This window comes from Tachyglossus aculeatus, chromosome 21 (genome assembly GCF_015852505.1).
Source record: "Tachyglossus aculeatus isolate mTacAcu1 chromosome 21, mTacAcu1.pri, whole genome shotgun sequence".
Lineage (NCBI taxonomy): Eukaryota > Metazoa > Chordata > Mammalia > Monotremata > Tachyglossidae > Tachyglossus > Tachyglossus aculeatus.
This window is the reverse complement of record NC_052086.1, coordinates 62,449,602-62,472,691: the sequence shown is the minus strand read 5'-3', so window position 1 is coordinate 62,472,691 and position 23,090 is coordinate 62,449,602. Positions and strand designations below refer to the sequence as shown.

The following is a 23,090-nucleotide window of genomic DNA, read 5'->3' as shown; positions in this document are numbered from 1 at the left end:
AAATAGTATGAGGAGATGGGAATTTAGTCAGGGAAGGCTTCTTGGAGGACATATGATTTCAGTAAGGCTTTGAAAATGGGGATAATAGTAGTCCGTTGGATATGAATGAATGAAGAGTATGAGAAAGAAGTCAACAGCAAGACAGGAGTGAGGCACATTGACATTAGAGGAGGAACGCTTTCAGGCTGGGCTGTAGTGGGAGAAAAGTGATGATAAGTAGTGGGGAGAAAGCTGATTGAGTCTTAAAGCCAAATCTATCAACCAGTTTTATAATAATAATAATTATGGCATTCGTTAAGCACTTACTATGTGTCAGGCACTGTACTAAGCACTGGATAATGGTATTTGTTAAGTCCTTACTATGTGCCAGGCACTGTGTTAAGCACTGGGGTGGATACAAGCAAATCGGGTTGGGCACAGTCCCTTGTCCCACGTGGGGCTCACAGTCTCAATCCCCATTTTCCAGATGAGGTAACTGGGGCACTGAGAAGTGAAGTGACTTGCCCAAGGTCACGCAGCAGACAAGTGGCAGAGCTGGGATAAGGACGCATGACTTTCTGACTCCAGACCCATGCTCTATCCACAGCCATTGTGCTTCCCAGTGTGTCTTGCCTCTGTTCCAGGGTCTGCCGTTTCTGAATGTTGGTCACAACAGTTGGCCCAATGTAGTTCATTTCATATTCACAATGAAAATGGTATATCTGAAACTATAGGTAGAATCTCTGTAGTGCGGTCTGCAAGAGACTCTCCTGAATGTTTTACCAATCTGGAATTGAATTAATTGCCTAATGTTAATCTAAACATTTTGGCAGCTTTAAAACATTTCAGTGGAAAGAGCACGGGCTTTGGAGTCAGAGGCCATGGGTTCAAATCCCAGCTCCGCCACTTGTCAGCTGTGTGACTTTGGGCAAGTCACTTAACTTCTCTGTGCCTCAATTACCTCATCTGTAAAATGGGGATTAAGACAGCCTCCCGTGGGACAATTTATCACCTTGTAATGTCCCCAGAGCTTAGTACAGTGCTTTGCACATAGTAAGCGCTTAATAAATGCCATTATTATTATTATTTCAGTTAACCAGCATTATATTAATTTATTAAGCATCCACCTGCATAAAGCTAAGCAGAATTTACAGTCTCAATTAACATTTGAGCATCCATGGGATTACTGCATTGTAGTACATATATTGGGGTAAGAATACCTAATATAGACAAGAAATGATCACTGCCCTTAAATAATTTATAATGCAATAAAAACTAGGTAGAGAAGTAAATGCAGTTAAAGTTAAATACCATGCTGAAACCAACCTGTGCAAGTTAAAAAGGAAAATGTACACTAAACATTTAATGACAGAGCAAATGTACAAATAGCGGTATAGGGCAAATCAGTATTCACACCACCATAGGAAAACTAGAATTCATGAGGTATATTGATAATGCATGGCTACTACAGGTTATTTGTTTGAGTTGGGGGAGGTGGGGTAAGGGGGAGTTCCCCCCTATTAGCTTTAAGGCTAATAAGGATACCAGCCCTCTCATTCACTCTCTTAGCTAACATCTTGCAAGTTCGCCTTAACCTAATTCTTGATTCTCTCTCGGAATGCCTTGCCCAGGCCTTTCTTCCTTCCCAAAACTCCCTTACCCTTCAAGCCCTCCAGACCATTGCACTGTGAATCCTTTGTAATAAAGGGCTCATCCTCCCAGGCATCCTGATTTTGTATAGTCGGTTGCTATGGTGCTCATGCAGCCAGAGCTGATGTAGTATTTTGCTTTGTAATTACACTGCTTGGATTAGAAAGGAGAAGACAACGACTATTAAAGGAGAAAAATAAGAGATTAGAAAGCAGCCTGGAGGACATCATGAATATTTCAGAGGATTTGTTATAAAAACAAGACAATTGTCCCCCCCTTTTAGCACTCCGACCGTTCTTTCTCTCTTGGAAAGTGAATTTACCCTCCATCTTCTCCCTCCCCAAGTTTCTGAAATACCACGGATTTTGTGATTGTCTAAACTGATCCACAAATAAATCCTTGAGAGACTTAAAGATGTTTTTACCATTTTGAGATCAATAAAACAAAATATCCCATCATCGGCATATTAGATTAGGTATTTCAAAACACTGACAATTAGAAACTGGAAGAAATTGTCAGTGAGTAAGAAACACTCCAGGGGGTTCACAATTGGCAACAGCCTTTAGGGATGTAGGAAAATTGGAAAGAAGCTTCACAGAGTTCACAGGATTTGCTTGTTTCCCTATCAAATATGGGTAGTATTTTAAAAGTGGTGGATGTGTTCACATCATAGGCAGGAAAATAACTTTGGAGAATTCATTTTATGGGCAATTTTCAGAATCTTTAGACCATAAAAGATGGAGCCTTGGGTAAATACCCCAGACTGTCTTGCTTCCAATAGTGGCACCAAAGGTTGTTGGAGAAAGGGGGACATAGTTGCTGTCTGTGATATCCATTGTCGAGGATGGGAATATCTCTTCTACCTTTTGGAACTCACACCACGTTTCAATTTAAGAGCTATTAATCCAATACTTCCAACACATGAAACACCTAGGCCTCTAGATTGTAAGCTCATTGTGGGCAAGGTACATGACTGTCAACCTTGTCGTGTAGTACACTCCCAAGCGCTTAGTACACATAATAAGCACTAAGTAAATACCATTAATGATGAATTGTCTGCTAATTCTGTTACACTGAACTCCACCAAGTCCTTAGTACAATGCTCTGCACGTAGTAACCCAGCGCTTACAACAGTGCTCCAGCGCTTAGAACAGTGCTTTGCACATAGTAAGCGCTTAATAAATGCTATCATTATTATAGTAAGTGCTCAGTAAATACCATTCATTGATTTGCTTCCTAGAACTAACTTAGGCACTTTGGGAGGAGCCCTAGCTAATCCATCCTTTCGTGGTCTAAGAGTTATGGCTCGTTCCAATTCACTTGGCAGAAACAATGCCCCAGACCAGAAACTGTTACTTGTGGTTTCTGAGCACTGGAGAGACAGATACTAATTTGCTAATTTTAGTAGTTAAATTCTGGAAGAATCTTATTTAGGGGGAAAATTATGGTTTAGTACCTATTGTTTCTTATGGAATTAGTAGGTTAGAGGATATATGGTTTGAAGATACCACTACAGCTGGCATTTTTTGCTACAAATTCCCATGTTATTTTTACCTCCATGACTAGCGAAGTGATAGAAATTGTGGCTTAATGGATAATAATAATAATAACTGTGGTATTTGTTAAGCACTTACTATGTGCCAGGCACTGTACTAAGCAGTGGGGTAGATAATAATAATAATAATAATGGTATTTGTTAAGCGCTTACTATGTGCAAAGCACTGTTCTAAGCCCTGGGGAGGTTACAAGGTGATCAGGTTGTCTCACGGGGGTCTCACAGTTTTAATCCCCATTTTACAGATGAGGTAACTGAGGTACAGAGAAGTTAAGTGACTTGCCCAAAGTCACACAGCTGACAGTTGACGGAGTTGGGATTTGAACCCATGACCTCTGACTCCAAAGCCCGCCCTCTTTCCTCTGAGCCATGCTGCTTCTCGATATAAGATAATCGGATTGGAAACGCTCCCTTTCCCACATGGGGCTCATGTAACTGGGGAACTGAGGTAACTGAGGCACAGAGAAGTTAAGTGACTTTCCCACGGTCATGGAGCAGATAAATGGCAGAGGCAGAATTAGAACCCTGGTCCTTCTCACTCCCAGGCCTGTGCTCTATTCACAAAGCCACTCTGCTAGAGCATGGGCTGGGATTCAGTGGCACAGTGGGACTCATTATGGCATAATAATAATAATAATAATAATAATAATAATAATAATAATGGCATTTATTAAGTGCTTACTATGTGCAAAGCACTGTTCTAAACGCTGGGGAGGTTACAAGGTGATCAGGTTGTCCCACTGGGGGCTCACAGTCTTAATCCCTATTTTCCAGATGAGGTAACTGGGGCACAGAGAAGTGAAGTGACTTGCCCAAAGTCACATAGCTGACAGTTGGCAGAGCCGGGATTTGAACCCATGACCTCTGACTCCAAAACCCGGGCTCTTTCCACCGAGCCACGCTGCTTCTCCAATAAATTCTTCATCAGGTATTACAGTTGGCCAGATCTATAAACATATATACTCTGCATAAATTCATTGAGTAATTTCAAGAGTATGTTTATGAGGTATTTATGAAATAACACAGAAAAACACTAATGGACAATTTCTGTAGCCCTATTCTGGCATAGTGCGTGGCTCAGCAGAAAGAGCACAGGCTTTGGAGTCAGAGGTCATAGGTTCAAATCCCAGCTCTCCAATTGTCAGCTGTGTGACTTTGGGCAAGTCACTTCACTTCTCTGTGCCTCAGTTACCTCATCTGTAAAATGGGGATTAAGACTGTGAGCCCCCCGTGGGATAACCTGATCACCTTGTAACCACCCCAGTGCTTAGAACAGTGCTTTGCAATAGTAAGCACTTAATAAATGCCATTATTATTATTATTATTATCCATTCAATCGGATTTCCAGGCCTAAAGAAGAATCTGGGCAAGGAGTTGGGGATGGGATAGAGGAGATTAGGGTAGAGTAGGTTGGAATTAGAGGGGTGAAATATGAGAATTGGGTTGTAATAAGAGAGAAGCGAGAGCAGAACAGTGAAGTAGGAGGGAGAGAGCAGTCTAAGTGCCTCAAAGCCAATGGTAGGGCGTTTCTGTTTGATGCAGAGGTGGATGGACAACCACTGATGCTTTTTTGGGACTGGAGAGATATGAACTGAACATTTTTTCCAGAAAAATGACTCAGGCGGCAGAGTGAAGTATGGACTGGAGAGGGGAGAGACGGGAGGCAGGGAGGTCAGCGAGGAGGCTGATGGAATAGTCAAGGTGGGAAATGATAAGTCCTTGGATCATCATGGTAACAATTTGGATGGAGAGGAATGGACAGATTCTACAGATGCTGCAAAGGTAGAACTGACAGGATTTCAGGACAGACTGAATGCGGGGGTTGAATGAAAGGGATGAGTCGAGGATAATGTCAAAGTTACAGGCTGTCGAGACAGGGAGGTTGGTGGTATTATCTATGGTGATAGGAAAATCGGGGGGAGGACTGGGTTTGGGTGGGAAAATAAAGAGCTCTGTTTCGGACACATTAAGTTTGAGGTGTCAGTGGGAGATCCAAGAAGAGATGTCCTAAAAGCAAGAGGAAACGCAACACTACAAAGGAGAGAGGTCAGGGCTGGAGAAGATCTTTCTAGGAGAGGATCTTTGAGGATCAGAACTATATAAATAACACTAATTCCATTTAACTGTATTGTTTTCATGGAGGGATAGAGATGGGAAAAAAGGAGAGAACTCAACAAAGCAGAGGTGCCCAATAAAATAATCTAAAATTCTTTTTCCCTGGTTCTAAATAGTCATGGAACAGCTAGAAAGCAAAATTAACCAGCTGGTGTCCTGTCCATGGGTTTGAAATATGATTCCAAAATGCATCATTTTAAAAGGAAGATATATTTGATTACTATGTCAAGGGAGATTTGAATTTCTTTGCATATTGAGAAAGCTATTATAAGTTGCTAATTTGCTCAAGAGTCTGGCCCTAGGTGGATATATTTTTTAGGGGGTCTCTTGCAAAGAAAACACCCTCCCTCTTTGGGTGATAAGGTCTCCGTATACTCAAGAAGTAACAAATTGAGGAAAATAAATAATTTTAAACAATCATATGCGATAATAATTTGTAAAATGTTACTTTGCATTATCCACTGGGCCCATCAAATTTCTACAATTACTTTAGAATCATGAATAAAACTTGAGGATTCTTTAAATGTAATACAGTAACAGCAAGATGAATGAATCCTTATTCACACCCTTTCTCCCCTTTACACGCCTCCCAAAACATTTCTGAAGAATACACAATTATAACACTTCTTATCCCATCCCACCTCATTCAATCTGGAGCAAGGCTGTTTGCAGTGTTGAAACATCTGAATTTCAAGAGCTGCTGTTTTCTCTGAATTTCTCAGCTTTGAAATTTGGAAGCTTCTCACCTTCCACAGTAGATCAGCGGCTAAAACATTCCTAGCCTATTTCGAAGTCTACAGTCTCGAAAACCTCTCTTGGCAGTCTGGTTTTGCAACTTCATCAGAGAGGAAGGCTGTTGAGATAAAGGATATGATCTAAAAAGTTACCCGCTCCTGAATTAAACAATACTGACCTACAAATGTACAATCAGTTTTCTCATTTTTACGGTCAGGTCAAAGGGTAAGCCACCTCCTGTTGGTGATGGTACCTTGTTAATGTGTACCGTAGTCTTTATTAGTAGTAATAAAAACTCCAAATTCACAAGAAACCATCCACTCTTAAGGGAATTGAAATGCTACAACCTCTCTCTAAGGGTTAATAACTCATAGCATGCCATATTTGATATCCTCTGGTGACACCTTGTGAAAACAACTGATACTACATTCACCCTAAAAAACATGTAATGGACCTTTGAGCTAACTAAAGGGTTCCCTTATTCTATTTATTAAGCCCTAAATGGTCTAGGAGCTGTACAGAATGCAATCAGATTTGAATAAACCCCACTCTCCCCATCTTCCAAGACCTACTAAAATCTTGTCTCCTGCAATCCCTCATTTCTCCACCCTATTTGCCCTCCCTTCTGAGTCACTCATTCATTTGGGTCTGTACCCCTAAAATAATTTGCTCCCTACCCCACCTTCGTCCCCACAGCACTTATGTACACATCCTTAGATTCTGCTATTTCCTTATCTGTGATTTATTTGAATGCCTGTCTCCCCATGTAGACTGTAAGCTTTCTGGGCAAGGATTGTGTCTACTAACACAATTGTTTTGTGCTTTCCCAAGCACTTACTACAAGGCTCTGCACACAATAAGCGTTCAATGAATAATAATGATGGTACTTATTAAGCGCTATGTGCCAAATACTGTTCTAAGCGCTAGAGCAGATTCAAGATAATCAGGTTGTCCCATGTGAGGCTCACAATCTTAATCCCCATTTTAAAGATGAGGTAACTGAGGCACAGAGAATTTAAGCGACTTGCCCAAGGTCACACAGCAGACAAGTGGCAGGTATTCCTGATTCCCTGGCCCGTGCTCTATCTACTAGGCTGCGCTGCTGCCCTTGTATTGAATTGTAATGAAAACTACATGGCTGCTTCTTTTCTACCTCCCCTAGAGATAATCTCTAGTCCCTTTGGACTCATTATTCAACTTCTGCTGTAAGTCAACAGACACAGACACTCAGTATGAGCTATGGACAAAACCGCTCTCCCTGAAACTTCTATTCTCTCTATGTAACACTATCAGTTCGATTTGTCTCTGTTTCTCTCATTCTGAGCTTTCCATTGTATCCCCCATAATCTATAATGAGTTGACTTGTAGTTTGGATATCCAGGAAGACAATCATCACCGTACCTGCAGATGGAGACAGAATACTTGGACTATTGGTTTGACCCAATATGGCATTTTTTATGTAGCTAATATCATCTTGGTAGGAAACTGCTTCAAGAACAAGTGAAAGTTTCAATCAGTAGTATTTATTGAGCACCTGCTATGTGCAAAAGCCCAGAGCTGAGCCCTCTGACGAGAACAATAATTAGAAGACATGATACCTGCTCTCAAGGAACTTACAATGCCAAATGCCAGTGTGGCTCAGTGGAAAGAGCACCAGCTTTGGAGTCAGAGGGCATGAGTTCAAATCCCAGCTCTGCCAACTGTCAGCTGTGTGACTTTGGGCGAGTCACTTAATTTCTCCACACCTCAGTTACCTCATCTGTAAAATGGGGATTAAGACTGTGAGCTCCCTCCGTGGGACAACCTGATCACTTTTCTTCTAGACTGTGAGCCCACTGTTGGGTAGGGACTGTCTCTATATGTTGCCAACTTGTACTTCCCAAGTGCTTAGTACAGTGCTCTGCACACAGTAAGTGCTCAATAAATGTGATTGATTGATTGATTACAATCTAGCAGGGAAGTCAGGCTAAAAGTTACAGAGGCTGGACACAGAGGCAAAGTGGATATGTAGGTGTTGGTGATAAAAGTAATAGGATGATGTTTGTTCAGAACTGCTAAAGGCGGTTATGAGTATGTATGTATGTATGTAAGAGAAGCAGCATGGCTTAGTGGATAGAGCACAGGCTTGGGAGTCAGAGGTCACAGGTTCTAATTCTGGCTCTGCCGCTTGTCAGCTATGTGACTTTGGGCAGGTCACTTATCTTCTCTGTGCCTCAGTTACCTCATCTGTAAAATGGGGATGAAGACTGTGAGCCCCCCCGTGGGACAACCTCATCACCTTGTAACCTCCCCAGGGCTTAGAACGTGCTTTGCACATAGTAAACACTTAATAAATGCTATTATTATTATATAGCTTTAATTTAACTTCTCTGTACCTCATCTATAAAATGGGGATGAAGACTGCGAGCCCCAAGTGGGACAACCTGATTACTTTGGATCTACCCCAGTGCTTAGAACAGTGCTTGGCACATAATAAGCGCTTAACAAATGCCACCATTATTATTATTATTAAGGGCAGTAGTGGCACTGAAGTACTGGGGAGATCAATAATAAATTCTGAGGGATATCAGAAATTAATTAGGAAAGACCTCCTGAAGATGTTATTTCAGGAGGGCACTGAAGATCGGGAGAGCTGTGGTCTGTTGGATTTGAAGGGGCAGAGAATTCCAGCCAGGGCAAAATCAAGAGGTTGGTAGGAGGGCTGAGAACAACCTTGTACATATTTACTATTCTATTTATTTTGTTAATGATGTACATATAGATGTACATGATGTATGTATAGAGAAGCAGCATGGCTCAGTGGAAAGAGCATGGGCTTTGGAGTCAGAGGTCATGGGTTCAAATCCCAGCTCCGCCAATTGCCAGCTGTGTGACTTTGGGAGAGTCACTTAACTTCTCTGGGCCTCAGTGACCTCATCTGTAAAATGGGGATTAAGACTGTGAGCCCCCATGGGACAACCTGATCATCTGTAACCTCCCCAGTGCTTAGAACTGTGCTTTGCACATAATAAGCACTTAATAAATGCCATTATTATTATTATTATTATTATTATGTGTTCAAATCCTGGTTCCACCACTTGTCAGCTGTGTGACTTTGGGCAAGTCACTTAACTTCTCTGTGCCTCAGTTCCCTCATCTGTAAAATGGGGATTAAGACTGTGAGCCCCCCATGGGACAACCTCATCACCTTGTAACCTCCCAAGCGCTTAGAACAGTGCTTTGCACATAGTAAGCACTTAATACACGCTATCATTATTATTATTATTATATAGCTTTAATTCTATTTGTTCTGACGATTCTGACACCTGTCTACCTGTTTTGTTTTGTTGTCTGTCTCCCCCTTCTAGACTGTGAGCCCATTGTTGGGTTGGGACCGTCTCTATATGTTGCCGACTTGTACTTCCCAGGTGCTTAGTGCAGTGCTCTGCACACAGTAAGTGCTCAATAAATACCATTGAATGAATGAATGAACAAGGCACAGTAAATTAGCTTGAGAGGAATGAAGAGTGTGAACTGGTGTGTAATGGAAGAAGAGAGTCGAAAGGTAAGAGGACGAAAGCTGGTGGATCGGGAGTTTCTGCTTGATGTGAAGAGAAATGGCTCATCAATGGAGAGTTTTGAGGAATGAGGAGACATGCAAGTCCTGGCAACAGAGTGAGTATAAACTGGACCCAGGAGAGCCCGGAGTCAGGGAAGCCAGTGAGGGGGTGGATGCAATCAGTCATCGAACTGCAATATGGATGGGATAGTTTTGTTTTGTCTTCATGTTTTAACCACTACATAATCCAAAGAAGACAGGGTGCACTTAAGATGTCACTGTATGCAATGCCAAAGGTCACTAGTCAATCTGGTTGGTGGGAAGAGAGAAGGAGGGAAGTGTCCACTAAGGCAGCAGGGGGCCTGGGTGTACAAGATAAATTACTTGTCCCAAACACAAGTTATCTATGTACACCATTGGCAAGAGCTAGATTGCCTCACAAGTGGGGAGGCAAAGAATCAGTGGCATTGGGTGCTTACTCTATTCAGAGCACTGTACTAAGAGCTTGAGAGAGTACACTTTGATAAAAATTATTCCTGCCTTCAAGGAGCTGGAAACTGACATTAGAGTAAAATTAGGGGAAGCAACAGAGCCCAAGGACTTGTATGTTAAGTGCTGTAGGTGGGAGTGGGCAGCTTGGCCTAATGGAAAGAGCACAGGGTTGGGAGTCAAGAGACCTGGGTTCTAATCCTGACTCTGCCACATGTCAGCTGTGTGACATTGGGGAAGTTATTTAACTATCTGTGCCTCAGCTTCCTCATCTGTAAGAGTGGGGATAAAAGATCTTTTCTCCCCCTTGGACTTTGAGTCCCATGTGGGACAGGGACTATGTTCATTCAATCAATCGTATTTATTGAGCGCTTACTGTGTGCAGAGCACTGTACTAAGCCCTTGGGAAGTACAAGTTGGCAACATATAGAGATGGTCCCTACCCAACAGTGGGCTCACAGTCTAGAAGGGGGAGACAGAGTACAAAACCAAACATATTAACAAAATAAAATAAATAGAATAGATATGTACAAGTAAAATAGAGTAATAAATATGTACAAACATATTTACGTATATACAGGTGCTGAGGAGAAGGGAAGGAGGTAAGGCGGGCGGGATGGAGACGGGGAGGAGGGGGAAAGGAAGGAGGGGGCTCAGTCTGGGAAGGCCTCCTGGAGGAGGTGAGCTTTCAGTAGGGCCTTGAATGGAGGAAGAGAGCTAGCTTGGCAGATGTTGGGAAAAAATATGGAACACTTCACGAATTTGCGTGTCATTCAATCGTTTTTGAGTGCTTACTCATTCATTCATTCATTCAGTCCATTCAATCGTATTTATTGAGCACTTACTGTGGGCAGGGCATTGTACTAAACCTTTGAGAAGTACAATTTAGCGACAATCCCTGCCCACAGTGGGCTCACAGTCTTGAAGAGGATAGGCACAATTAGGGGATATAAAGTCAGAATAAAAATTTACCAAGCAAGGCCTCCTGGAAATTGTGATTTCAGAAAGGCCTTGGAGATGGATACGAAGGGTCTAGGACTCAGTGTTAAGTATGTAATGGAGGAGGGAGAGTCTGGAGGCAAGGAGGCCAGTGAGGAGACCGATGCAGTAGCCAAGCCAGGATATCGTAAGTGCCTGGACCAGTGTGGTCATTTGGATAGAGGTGAAGGGGCAGATCCTGAAAATGTTGCAGAGGAAGGACCGATGGGATTTGGCCAGAGGTTGACTATGCGAGCTAAAGGAGAGTGAAGAGTCGAGGAGAACATCAAGAAGGCAGGATTGAGAGACTGGGAGGATGTTGATGCACGGTGGAGTGGAGAGAGCATGGGCCCGGGAGCCAGAAGGTCATGGGTTCCAATCCCAGCTCTACCACCTGTCCGCTGTGTGACCTCAGGCAAGCCACCCCACTCCTCTGTGTCTCAGTTCCCCCATCTGCAAAATGGGGACTACAACTGTGAACCCCATGTGGGACACGGCATCTGACCTACCTCGTATCCACCCCAGCCCCTAGAACAGTGCCTGGCACATAGTAAGCACTTAAATACCATTAAAAACACAACTACTAGTATCTGTTGATGCCAGCTAACAACATATGTTGAATGTCTGTGGGCAAAGCATTGTATTAAATGATTGAGATAGTACAATAGAATTAATCAATGGTATTTATGGAACATTTTTGTGCAGAATACAGCACTAAGCATTTATAGGTCTAATCCCTGCCCTCAAAAAGTTTACATCTAGGAGGAATTTCCAGTGTAGTGTCCCAAAAACAGCATGGGGGTGGAGGAGTGGAGAAGAACTGTAAATTTTAACAACCGGAGTTCATCACCTCTGAAATCACAAGGGTAAAAGGGTAAATAATGAAAGTAGGAAAGAGAAAACAACTCCTTTTCCCTTCACAGAAAACAGATGTGTAAGCATTTAAAGAAAACCCTCAGTGCCAGATTATAAAAATGAAACTTGGTTCCTGGACAGAATAATATCTACCCCAGCACTTAGTACAGTGCCGGACAGTCAGTGCTTAACAAACACCATAAAATCCTGTGTGGTACTATTTGTACATATTTATTACTCTATTTTATTAATGTATATATATGTCTATAATTCTATTTATCTGTTCTGTTGGTATTGACACCTGTTTTGTTTTCTGTCTCCCCCTTCTAGACTGCGAGTCTGTTGTTGGGTAGGGACCATCCCTATTTGTTGCCAAATTGTACTTCCCAAGCGCTTAGTACAGTGCTCTGCACACAGTAAGCGCTCAATAAATACAGTTGAATGAATGATCTAGAAATCAGTCTTCTTAGACCCCCAGCTCTCTCTCCATTCAATCATACTGCCTCTCCTGGAAGACTTCTCCAAGGCCTTCTCTTTGAAGGATTCTGTGACCTTCAGATAACTGCAGAGTTGTTTTTAAGGACTAAAGATGGGCACCTTGTTTTTCAGGAATTTAATATTTGTCTTTTTTTTATGATGAGCCTTCTGAGGTCAACAGCCCAAGAGAGTACTTGATTCAGCCATTAGGATGAGAAGCAGCACGGTGTAGCGGACAGAGAACAGGCCTGTGAGTCAGAGGACCTGGATTCTAATCTTAGCTTTGCCACCTGTCTGCTGTGCAACTTCAGTCACTTAACTTCTCTGTGCCTCAGTTACTTCATCTGTAAAATGGGGATTAAGACTGTGAGCTCTATATGGGTCAGGGACTTTGTCCACCCTGGTTAGCTTGTGTCTACCCCAGTGCTTAGTAAAATGTCTGGCATATCATAAGCACTCTATAAATATCACAAAAAATTTCAGCCAATAGTTTGAGACCCCAATTTATCATGAATTCAGAACAAGTCAGGGTACCAGGTCAGATCCTTTCAATACTTTGCCAAAATGTATTCAAGATGTAAATTATACTGCTCCTGCCATCTTATAACAGTCACTCTTCCCCTGTGCCAGTTTCTGGACCCTTGATTACAATGATTGTGATTCTCTTCGGTATCACCACGGGGATCAATAGCGACTCCTGCTTTGCTATTTACAAACCATTAAAACCACTGACCCTATTGAACTTTTCCCTCACTATTTAGAGGGAGATCTCATTTTACAATTTCTACTCTTACTGCTCGATTTGTCAAATTGTTGCCTTGAACACCTTATTGGCTTCATGCAGCACCTAAAGCAATAGGCAATCAAAACCTGGATACTTTGCTTCATGCCTTTGCAAGTTGGGTGAGCAATCACCTCTGCAACCAGATTTGCTTTGACTGAAAATATACTTTCTCTTATATCTCAATGAAAACAAGCTGAAAAATGTGAAAGTCTATAATAAAAGCTTTATTACAAGTTTTACAGAAAAGTATTTTACCCCCTGAGAAATAACATTACATGCTACATAAAGGTAGCTTTTACAAAAAGATTAATAGCTTAAATTGTTAGCCCCCCACCTCCCCAAGAATGTAAATAGAAGTTTGTTGCTTAAATTTAACACAAGTGAGCTTGGTGTCAGTTTTGAGACCTGATGACCAATCAGCTCTTCATTTTACTTCTGAAAGAGAACAAAAGTACTGTTAACACACTTCAGAGTTTTGTCCTGTAATAGGTGTTTAAAGACCAAGAAAGGTTTCTAGTTTATAAGAAATTAGCAGTTCAGTTACCAGCTGCAAACTTTTACTGCTTGATTAAGCTTTGTGTTAGCTTGGAACATTAGAATTGCTTTTATAATTTGGAGTTCAAAGACTGAAAGGTTAACTATCTATTACAAGGATGAAGGTAGAAGGGAAATCTAAGTTATAAGCTAGTGGGGCATGTAATATAAAATGTGGCCTATTAACTGAGCACCAGATGACCACCACTAGTTGCCCTACGCAATGTTAATTTTAAAGCAGCATATAACTTTGACTAATACCTGAATTGCTGAGGTAGCCAACTGAAAGGCAGTTTGCTTGAAGCACCTGATGATTTGGAATCTGAGGTCCTCATTATAGCTGCATACCTATAAAGATCAGAATGAATAATGATTGGATTCATTAATTTGCTGACTTGTTAACTAAATTACCCTCAACCAGTTGAGCAGTGAACAATGGGCTTAATTTGCTTACATGAGATGTAGCTAACTGTAGTTACTGTAGCTGACCATTTATTAATTCCAGTACAAACATACCTTAACTTCACCATTTCAGCCTCTGACAAGCTCCAAGTGTCAAACTGGCACAACATTTTGGTCTGGCAGAACTGATTCCTTGATTTCTAGGCTTACTGTCTCAATTCCAATGTTTCCCCTATTTTGCTTTCTCTAATTTCTCGCTTCTCCAGTAACATAAGAGGTCTTAAACCCAATCATCCTCTACTACTAGTTTCCTATACATGGACCACTTAGTACAGGTGAAAAAAATGATAGAAAAATGATGGAAATAAATTCACTTTTTATGGTATTTAAATGTTTAGTATGTGCCAGGCACTGTTCTAAGCACTGGCATAGATACAAGCTAATCAGGTTGGACACAGTCCATGGCCCACATGGGACTCCCAACCTTAATTCCCATCGGACAGATGAGGTAACAGAGTGTGGTGAAGTGACTTGCCCAAGGTCACACAGCAGACAAGTGGCAGAGCCATGATCAGAACCCAGGTCCAGGATCCAGGCACTGGCTCCCTCAGCACCTCACCTGCCAAATTTTTAATTGCCCTGGCCACTTGAGGAGGTGGCACAAGGTGATGCCCAGAGGAGTACTGCAAAGCAATTTTTTAAAATCTGGTTTTCCCATTTGAGTGGCATTAAAAAAAATCCATTTTGATGAAGGAATAAATCATATTTCCCCAGGGGAAAAAAATCCAAATAAAAAGGCCCATGGGACTGGTCATAATAAGAATTCACGTAAAAAGAACTTCTATTAATCTTGGAGCCATCTGAATGGGACTAATATCTACTGTGAGTGGATAGTCTTTACATTCCTTCAGCAACACTAGTTCCTTACCCAGCTTTGGAAATAGGACGGCCACCGCGCTTGCAGTCATGATCCAAAGGATGCCTATGTTGAATACAAAAGTTGCCATGACACTGGTCACAAATCAGCTTCATCATTTCTTTCTTCTTGCATCCCTCCTTTAAACATTTGTTTGTGAAAATCTAAGAGCAAAAGAGAAGGTCTGAGGTGGTGCTTTGCTATTCGTTTAGTGGGTAACAACAATAATAATGGTATTTTAGCGCTATGTGTGAAGCACTGTTCTAAGTGCTGAGTAGTGTAAAAAAAAAAAAAAAAGCACCCAATTTTAATACCTAGCTCAATTCAGAATAACCCATTAAAGCTAAGAGTTAAATCTTACTTTTCAGTTGGGCTGCTAAACGTGATAAAATAGACTTGACATGCTTTGGAAGGGATGCTAATACGCATTTAAAAAGCCTGAGAAATGGTCTGGCAGGCAGAAACAAAGGGCCAAGATATTTGTTATTCAGTTTAGGAGTGGAAGATTTGAACTAAACCTCTGGAAGTCGTCCCTAAGTCATCCCTAAGGGAAAGGAGAAGAGTTGATTTGTAGCAGCCTAATTTGTTTACCCGGAGCATACTCTGTTGCAACTAGAGTACAATCCTACGAGAACATTAACGGTAGATTCTTCCAAAACACAAGACCCAATGGTATATAGGTTTCGGTACCTGAAAATACTAGCAGATAGCAAGACCAAAGGAATAAAAGGCATTAAAACCTGCCCTGCTTCCACCGCACATGGTGAAATTCAAGGTTTGAGGAAAACGAAAAGGGATTTTAAGCCAGTTTCAAGCCTTTCTGCAATGCATTTTAGTACTTCCTGTTTAAGTCTGGCACTTAGATTTCCTTATGTCTCTGACACTATCAGTAGTCTATTAGCATTGTCCAGGAATTCAAGATGACTACTAGTTTCTGTTTAAGCAGTCAATTAAGTTTTTGGTGTAATGCTAATGAGCCGTAAAGCACAACTGCAAATCCCAGATTCAGCTGGTTTGAAATGACAGGCACTGTTCTTTGTGGCCAAAGAAAACCACGATTCCTCCAAATCATAAACCGTAGAAGCCAAAATGGTATTCTGAAAATTGAATATGAATACTGAGAACCACAGTTGGCAAAGGGAAAATGTACTAGCTTTCTTCAATTATTGCAGCTCATTTCTTTTTTACTAAACACTAGACTAAATTCCTGGGACCTGTATTAACATTTAAATTAGCTGAGCAAGTCGGTCATTCTGGCCAAAGGACCATGGGGGAGGGAGACTTGCCCTTCTGACAGTTGCTTGAGAACAGATACATGGACATTTAAGGTACACTCCTCTTCCAATAAGAAAATAGGATTACAATCAGTTAGGTCATCAATCAGCATGTCAACTAAATCATCACCTGAAAATTCTATTTACCTTCTGCTTCTGCTTGGCAGGGTCATATTTACAGTCTCTATCCATGTGTTCACTGACCACCACATCTGGCAATTCTCCCTTTTTTAGTGGAACGGGAATGTTACAAAGCGGACATATCGGGACCTGCACATCCTGAAGACACCAAGGCAAGATATTAGTACATTTTCCAAACAAGTCAGAAATAGTTTTGTTTTGTTTGTTTTTTAGACAGTCAAGCAGTAGTGTGGCTTGGCACACTAAACACACGATCATCAAAGCCTGGACACATCTGTTTCAATGGCTCAGCTCTTGGGTGTGGACAGAATTAAACTGACAAGACAAAATTTTTGGCTCAACTATGCAACAGCTATTAGTTTGAATGCAGTTTCAGATTCCAGTTTTAGTCCTTCACCAAAAATTCAGCAGTATGCATGGTACTAATATGTGAACATAAAGTGAATGGTAGTTTTAACCCTGTGCATCATAACTGAAGATTAACCCTTTCTCTCCCCTCCCTTCTGGAAATACTCCAAATGTGACTTCTCCTATGGAAACTGAAAACCAGTCCGCTAAAGAATAGTTTACCTTCTTGTATGCAGAAGTGCACTTATGCTGAGTATATGTAATATGATCCTTACAGAAGATTGCTTCACATGCATCACATTTTAATGGAAGAAAATCTAGGGAAAAAGAAACACAAGCTTTAAGGAATTTTAAGATAAAAATTAGTGTATTTAATTCTGGACTTTTCCCTTTAGACTCACCAGTTCTACTAGAAGTGAAGGTTATATTCACATTAAGGAAAACACCTCTTAAACAGTGTCTGACACCACAGAAACAAACCACTTCTTCTAAGCCATGACTATGTACCCAGACAGGTTTGTGCTATCAGACATAAGTTTTCCAATTCCCCAATAATAACCTAGCCAAAAGACACAGTGAAAGCATGCTATAGAAAAACTGTGTGCATTCAACTTAAACAAACCACCTGTAATCAACTATATTGAAACCTTCGTGAGGGTAAAGATCAGTTCCTATGTTTTTCTGTGGGTATATTCCCCCAAGATTTAAGGTACTGCTCTTCATAGTATAACCTCAAATACTGTTGATATTGCAAGCAGCAGCAAGGAGAGGGTTGAGGTTCTGGCAAATCCAGAGAAGTCAGTGCAAGGGAGGAAAAGCAGAACCTCTACTGAAATCTGGCTGAGAGGAATTTAACTTCCACCTTTTTAATCCCCACCCTCCCAAGCCAGCTTTCATTATATGGAACAGAAGGATGGAGGTTTACTGGTGAGAAATACCTGAAGTCTGTACAGGAATCTCATCATCAACTAACACTCTGATATAACAATACAGGAGGTGACATTTATTAGTTTAAAACTGAAGCACTAAGAAAAATTTATATTAAAATTAAAATTTAGAATGACTAGAGTAGAAATAACCATCTCTTCTCCTGTAGCAAGAGCAGAATTGTATTTGACCAAGGAAGTGGGGTTCCCAAGCTCGGTGTTGGAGTATGGTAGAAAAAGTGAAGGGACAAAGTTTGGTAACACTAACATAAAAGAATCCCTACTTCTTTCTCTGAATTTATCCTAAATGTCCATTTTAAATTAGTGTTCCATCAGTACAACTTACCCAGCTGCTTGCAGGTTGTTTCAGAACAATGTTTTCCCAAGTCAGGAAACTCCATGGCGTCAAGAGCGTTTAGGGTCCAAAAGCCACCTAAAAGAATGAGAATGTTTGTTTATTAAGCTGCTAACAGCTGTTTCCTGGTGAGTCATCGGGATCAAGAATCACAGATGACTGAGCTTAGTTGTGAGCTAGGGTACAGAAAAATCGTGTGTCCTCAATCGGAAGGCACAAACATTGTAACTGAAGAAGAGCTATAAGCGTGAGTCACCTTTAGGGTAAAGGTGAGTTCTCTAATCTTTCAGAGATACATCACCATGAAACAGCAAATGTATTAGATTGCTTTAATTCCTTGTGTGGGTTGCTCATATGCTGCCCTAACACATTCCAGTTAATACAAACTATTTTCATTATTATACATTATTAGAGAAACAAAGTTTCTTTTACTGCGCAACACACACAAGTGGATTACATTACCCGAAAGAAGATAGAATTAGGTCCTCTGCTCCTCACTGTAATTTCTCTGGACATTAACTGCATTCGCTATGTATTAGGGCTCTAGCAAAACTGGATGAGGAGATTGGAGGGGAAGGAGGAGGAAGAAGGGTGAGGTGAGGGTAAATAAATACCTCCATCGTTCAACAGCTTTTCCAGTGGGAAGACTGTTAGATTAAACCCAAATTTGAAATGTGTGGATCTTCCTGGTTTTGTCCCCCAGCCTGTTTATTGTTAAAGCTCTCACAACCCCCGCAGTATCGCCTTAAGTGGCTCAGAAGAGGCGTCCCAAGGACCACGGGTTGAAAACCTCACAGCTTAAATTAAAAACACTTGGTCCCCACGAGGGCAGCGTTGTACCTTACATAATTAGGAGGTCTGCCAAACTTTTAACGATTGTTTTTCCTTTTATTCTGGGTCCCTTTAGGAGGGCAAAGGAATGAGAAAGGTCCAGGAGGTCTTGGGAAGGAGGAAAGAAAGGAAGCCACAGGGAGGCCAATGGGGGAAGAGGTGAGGCGAACACCGAAGTCGGGAGAAGAGTTCGTTCATTCATTCAATCGTATTTTCTGAGCATTTACTGAGTGCTGAGCGCCGTACTAAGCGCATGGGAAAGTACAATACAGCAATAAAGAGAGACAATCCCTGACCACAACGAGTTCAGAGAGCCCGGGTTTAGGAGTTAGAGGTCATGGATTCTAATCCCAGCTCCGCCACTTGTCAGCTGCGTGACTTTGGGCAAGCCACTTCACTTCTCTGTGCCTCAGTTACCTCATCTGTAAAATGGGGATTAAGACTGTGAGCCCCACGTGGGACAAACTGATTACCTTGTATCTTACTCTAGCACTTAGAACAGTGCTTGGCATGTAGTAAGTGCTTACAAATACCAAAATCATCATTAAAGCGGAGGGAGGGGGAGGTTCAGGCAGCTCCTCCATCCTGGTACATTCAAATGTATTTATTAACTGCGTTGGTGGTTAAGTGGTTAGCGTAGCTGCCTTCCAAGCAGGGGAGGCAAGTTCAATTCCCGGCCAAAGCAAACATTTTCCAGTGCTTAGAACAGTGCTCAGCACATAGTAAGCACTTAACAAATGCTATTATTATTATTATGCAACTGCTGTGTGCAGAGCACTGTACTAAGCACTTGGGGAAGTACAATACAATAAAGAGTGACAATCTCTGCCCACAATGAGCTCACAGTCTACAGGGGGGGAAGACAGACATTAATCCAAATAAACAGACATCAATCCAAATAAATAAAATGACAGCTTTGGATGAGTGCTGTGGGGCGGTGGGGGAGGGAGAGCAAGGGAGCAAATTGGGGTGTCGCAGAAGGGAGGGGGAGAAGAAGAAAGGAGGGCCTGATAAATCAGGGAAGGCCTCTTGGAGGAGATGGCCCTAGAAGAAAGAGGACCATTCATTCATGCAATCGTATTTATTGAGCTCTTACTGTGTGTCGAACACTGTACTAAGCGCTTGTGGAAAGAGCACGCTGGGCAGGGACTGTCTCTATATGTTGCCGATTTGTACTTCTCAAGCGCTTAGTCCAGTGCTCTGCACACAGTAAGCGCTCAATAAATCCAACAATGAATGGATGAAGAGAGTTCATGGGTTCTTATCCCTTCTCCGCCCCTTGTCAGTTGTGTGACTTTGGGCAAGTCACTTCACTGGACCTCAGTGATCTGTAAAATGGGGATTAAGACTGTGAGCCCCATTATAGTAATAATAATGGTATTTATTAATAGTAATAATAGCAGCATTTGTTAAGCACTCACTATGTGCTAAGCACTGTCCTAAGCACTGGGGGCTACAAGGTAATCAGGTTGTCCCACATGGGGCTCACAGTCTCAAACCCCATTTTACAGACGAGGTCACTGAGGCACAGAGAAGTTAAGTGACTTGCCCAAAGTCATACAGCTGACAAGCTAAGCGCTTACTATGTGCAAGGCACTGTTCTAAGCGTTGGGGGATAAAAGGTGATTAGGTTATCCCACGTGGGGCTCACAGTCTAGAAGGGGGAGACAGACAACAAAACATATTAACAAAATAAAATAAATAGAATAGTAAATATGTGCAAGTTTTCTTAATCAGGGAGCTCTTAACCAGTTAACAGAAAGTTAAATGCCTTCTAGACTGTGAGCCCGCTGTTGGGTAGGAACCATCTCTATATGTTGCCAACTTGTACCAACCAAGCGCTTAGTACAGTGATCTGCACACAGTAAGTGCTCAGTAAATACGATTGAATGAATGAATAGATGAGGGAACTGAGGCCTAGAGAGGTGAAGCGACTTGCCCAAAGTCACACAGCTGACAAGTGGCGGAGTCGGGATTAATAATAATGATGGTATTTGTTAAGCGCTATTACGTGCAAAGCACTGTTCTAAACGCTGGGGAGGTTACAAGGTGATCAGGCTGTCATTCATTCAATCGTATTTATTGAGCGCTTACTGTGTGCAGAGCACTGTACTAAGCGCTTGGGAAGTACAAATTGGCAACATATATAGTCCCTACCCAACAGTGGGCTCACGGTCTAAAAGGGGGAGACAGAGAACAAAACCAAACATACTAACAAAATAAAATAGAATAGATATGTACAAGTAAAATAAATAGAGTAATAAATATGTACAAACATATATACATATATACAGGTGCTGTGGGGAAGGGAAGGAGGTAAGATGGGGGGATAACTTGGATTTCCTAAGCGCTTAGTACAGTGCTCCTCACACAGTAAGTGCTCAATAAATACAGCTGAATGAATGACTACGATCAATCAATCGTATTTATTGAGCACTTACTGTGTGCGGAGCACTGTACTAAGCGCTTGGGAAGTACAAGCTGGCAACATACAGAGACAGTCCCTACCCAGCAGTGGGCTCAGTCTAAAAGGGGGAGACAGAACAAAACCAAACACACTAACAAAATAAAATAAGTAGAATAGATATGTACAAGTAAAATAAATAGAGTAATAAATATGTACAAACATATATACAGGTGCTGTGGGGAAGGGAAGGAGGTAAGATGGGGGGGGATAACTTGTACTTCCCAAGCGCTTAGTACAGTGCTCCGCACACAGTAAGCGCTCAATAAATATGACTGAATGAATGACTACGATCAATCAATTGCATTTATTGAGCGCTTACTGTGTGCGGAGCACTGTATGAAGCGCTTGGGAAGTACAAGCTGGCAACATATAGAGACGGTCCCTACCCAACAGTGGGCTCACGGTCTAAAAGAGGGAGACAGAGAACAAAACCAAACATATTAACAAAATAAAATAAATAGAATAGATATGTACAAGTAAAATAGAGTAATAAATATGTACAAACATATATACAGGTGCTGTGGGGAAGGAAAGGAGGTAAGATGGGAGGGATAACTTTGTACTTCCCAAGTGCTTAGTACAGTGCTCCGCACACAGTAACCTCTCAATAAATACGATTGAATGAATGACTACGATCAATCAATCAATCGTATTTATTGAGCGCTTACTGTGTGCAGAGCACTGTACTAAGCGCTTGGGAAGTACAAGCTGGCAACATATAGAGACAGTCCCTACCCAACAGTGGGCTCACGGTCTAGAAGGGGGAGGCAGAGAACAAAACCAAACATACTAACAATATAAAATAAATAGAATAGATAGGTACAAGTAAAATAAATGGAGTAATAAATATGTACAAACATATATATAGGTGCTGTGGGGAAGGAAAGGAGGTAAGATGGGGGGGATAACTTGGACTTCCCAAGCGCTTAGTCCAGTGCTCCTCACACAGTAACCTCTCAATAAATACGATTGAATGAATGACTACGATCAATTAATCGTATTTATTGAGCGCTTACTGTGTGCGGAGCACTGGACTAAGCGCTTGGGAAGTACAAGTTGGCAACATATAGAGACGGTCCCTACCTAACAACGGGCTCACAGTCTAAAAGGGGGAGACAGAGAAAAAAACCAAACATATTAACAAAATAAAATAAATAGAATAGATATGTACAAGTAAAATAAATAGAATAATAAATATGTACAAACATATATACATATATACAGGTGCTGTGGGGAAGGGAAGGAGGTAAGATGGAGGGGGGGATAACTTGGACTTCCCAAGCGCTTAGTACAGTGCTCCTCACACAGTAAGCGCTCAATAAATACGATTGAACGAATGACTAGGATAAGGACGCCCCCTTTCCCGGCTCCCCCCGCCCTCAAACCCTCCAGCTCACCTTCTCCACAGCCGCCTCCACCACGGCCGCCTCCGCCCCGACTTATTTATGGGCCTCCCTCCGCGCCTCAGCAGGGGAAGGGCCGACTCCCTTCCGCTGACTCACTTCGGGCCCCTCACTTCTGCCGAGTCACCTCGCGGCGCGCGCCGATTGCGTCACTCAGCCCAGGCCACCAATTCCGAACCCCAGCCGCCGTTCGAAGGCGTCGCGTTTATTCTACGTAACAGCCCCGCCGCCCAATCCCGTGTCTCGGCCGCCGCTCGGCTTTCATGCTGAGTCATGGTCTAAGCACGCAGGCGCATTAGGAGCGGATTTTTTTCCTCTGGTCAAGGAGGAGGGATCCT

General features: G+C 42.0%; 1 protein-coding gene across 2 annotated transcripts; it reads right to left on the bottom strand.

The window, feature by feature from the left end:
• Positions 1-13,358: 13,358 nt before the first annotated feature.
• Positions 13,359-22,877, bottom strand: ZFAND2A (zinc finger AN1-type containing 2A). 2 transcript variants are annotated; one of them, XM_038763222.1, is made up of 7 exons: positions 22,747-22,877; positions 18,043-18,129; positions 16,993-17,087; positions 16,429-16,560; positions 15,020-15,171; positions 13,951-14,037; positions 13,359-13,590 (listed from the first exon to the last, which is right to left on the bottom strand). In XM_038763222.1, the coding sequence occupies exons 2-7, from the start codon at positions 18,095-18,097 to the stop codon at positions 13,572-13,574; spliced, it is 540 nt and encodes a 179-aa protein (XP_038619150.1). In that variant the 5' UTR covers positions 18,098-18,129; positions 22,747-22,877; the 3' UTR covers positions 13,359-13,571. The 2 variants fall into 2 exon arrangements, with proteins under 2 accessions (XP_038619150.1, XP_038619151.1); XM_038763223.1 differs by lacking the exons at positions 13,359-13,590; positions 13,951-14,037 and having other exon boundaries at positions 15,016-15,171.
• Between the last annotated feature and the right edge of the window lie 213 nt (positions 22,878-23,090).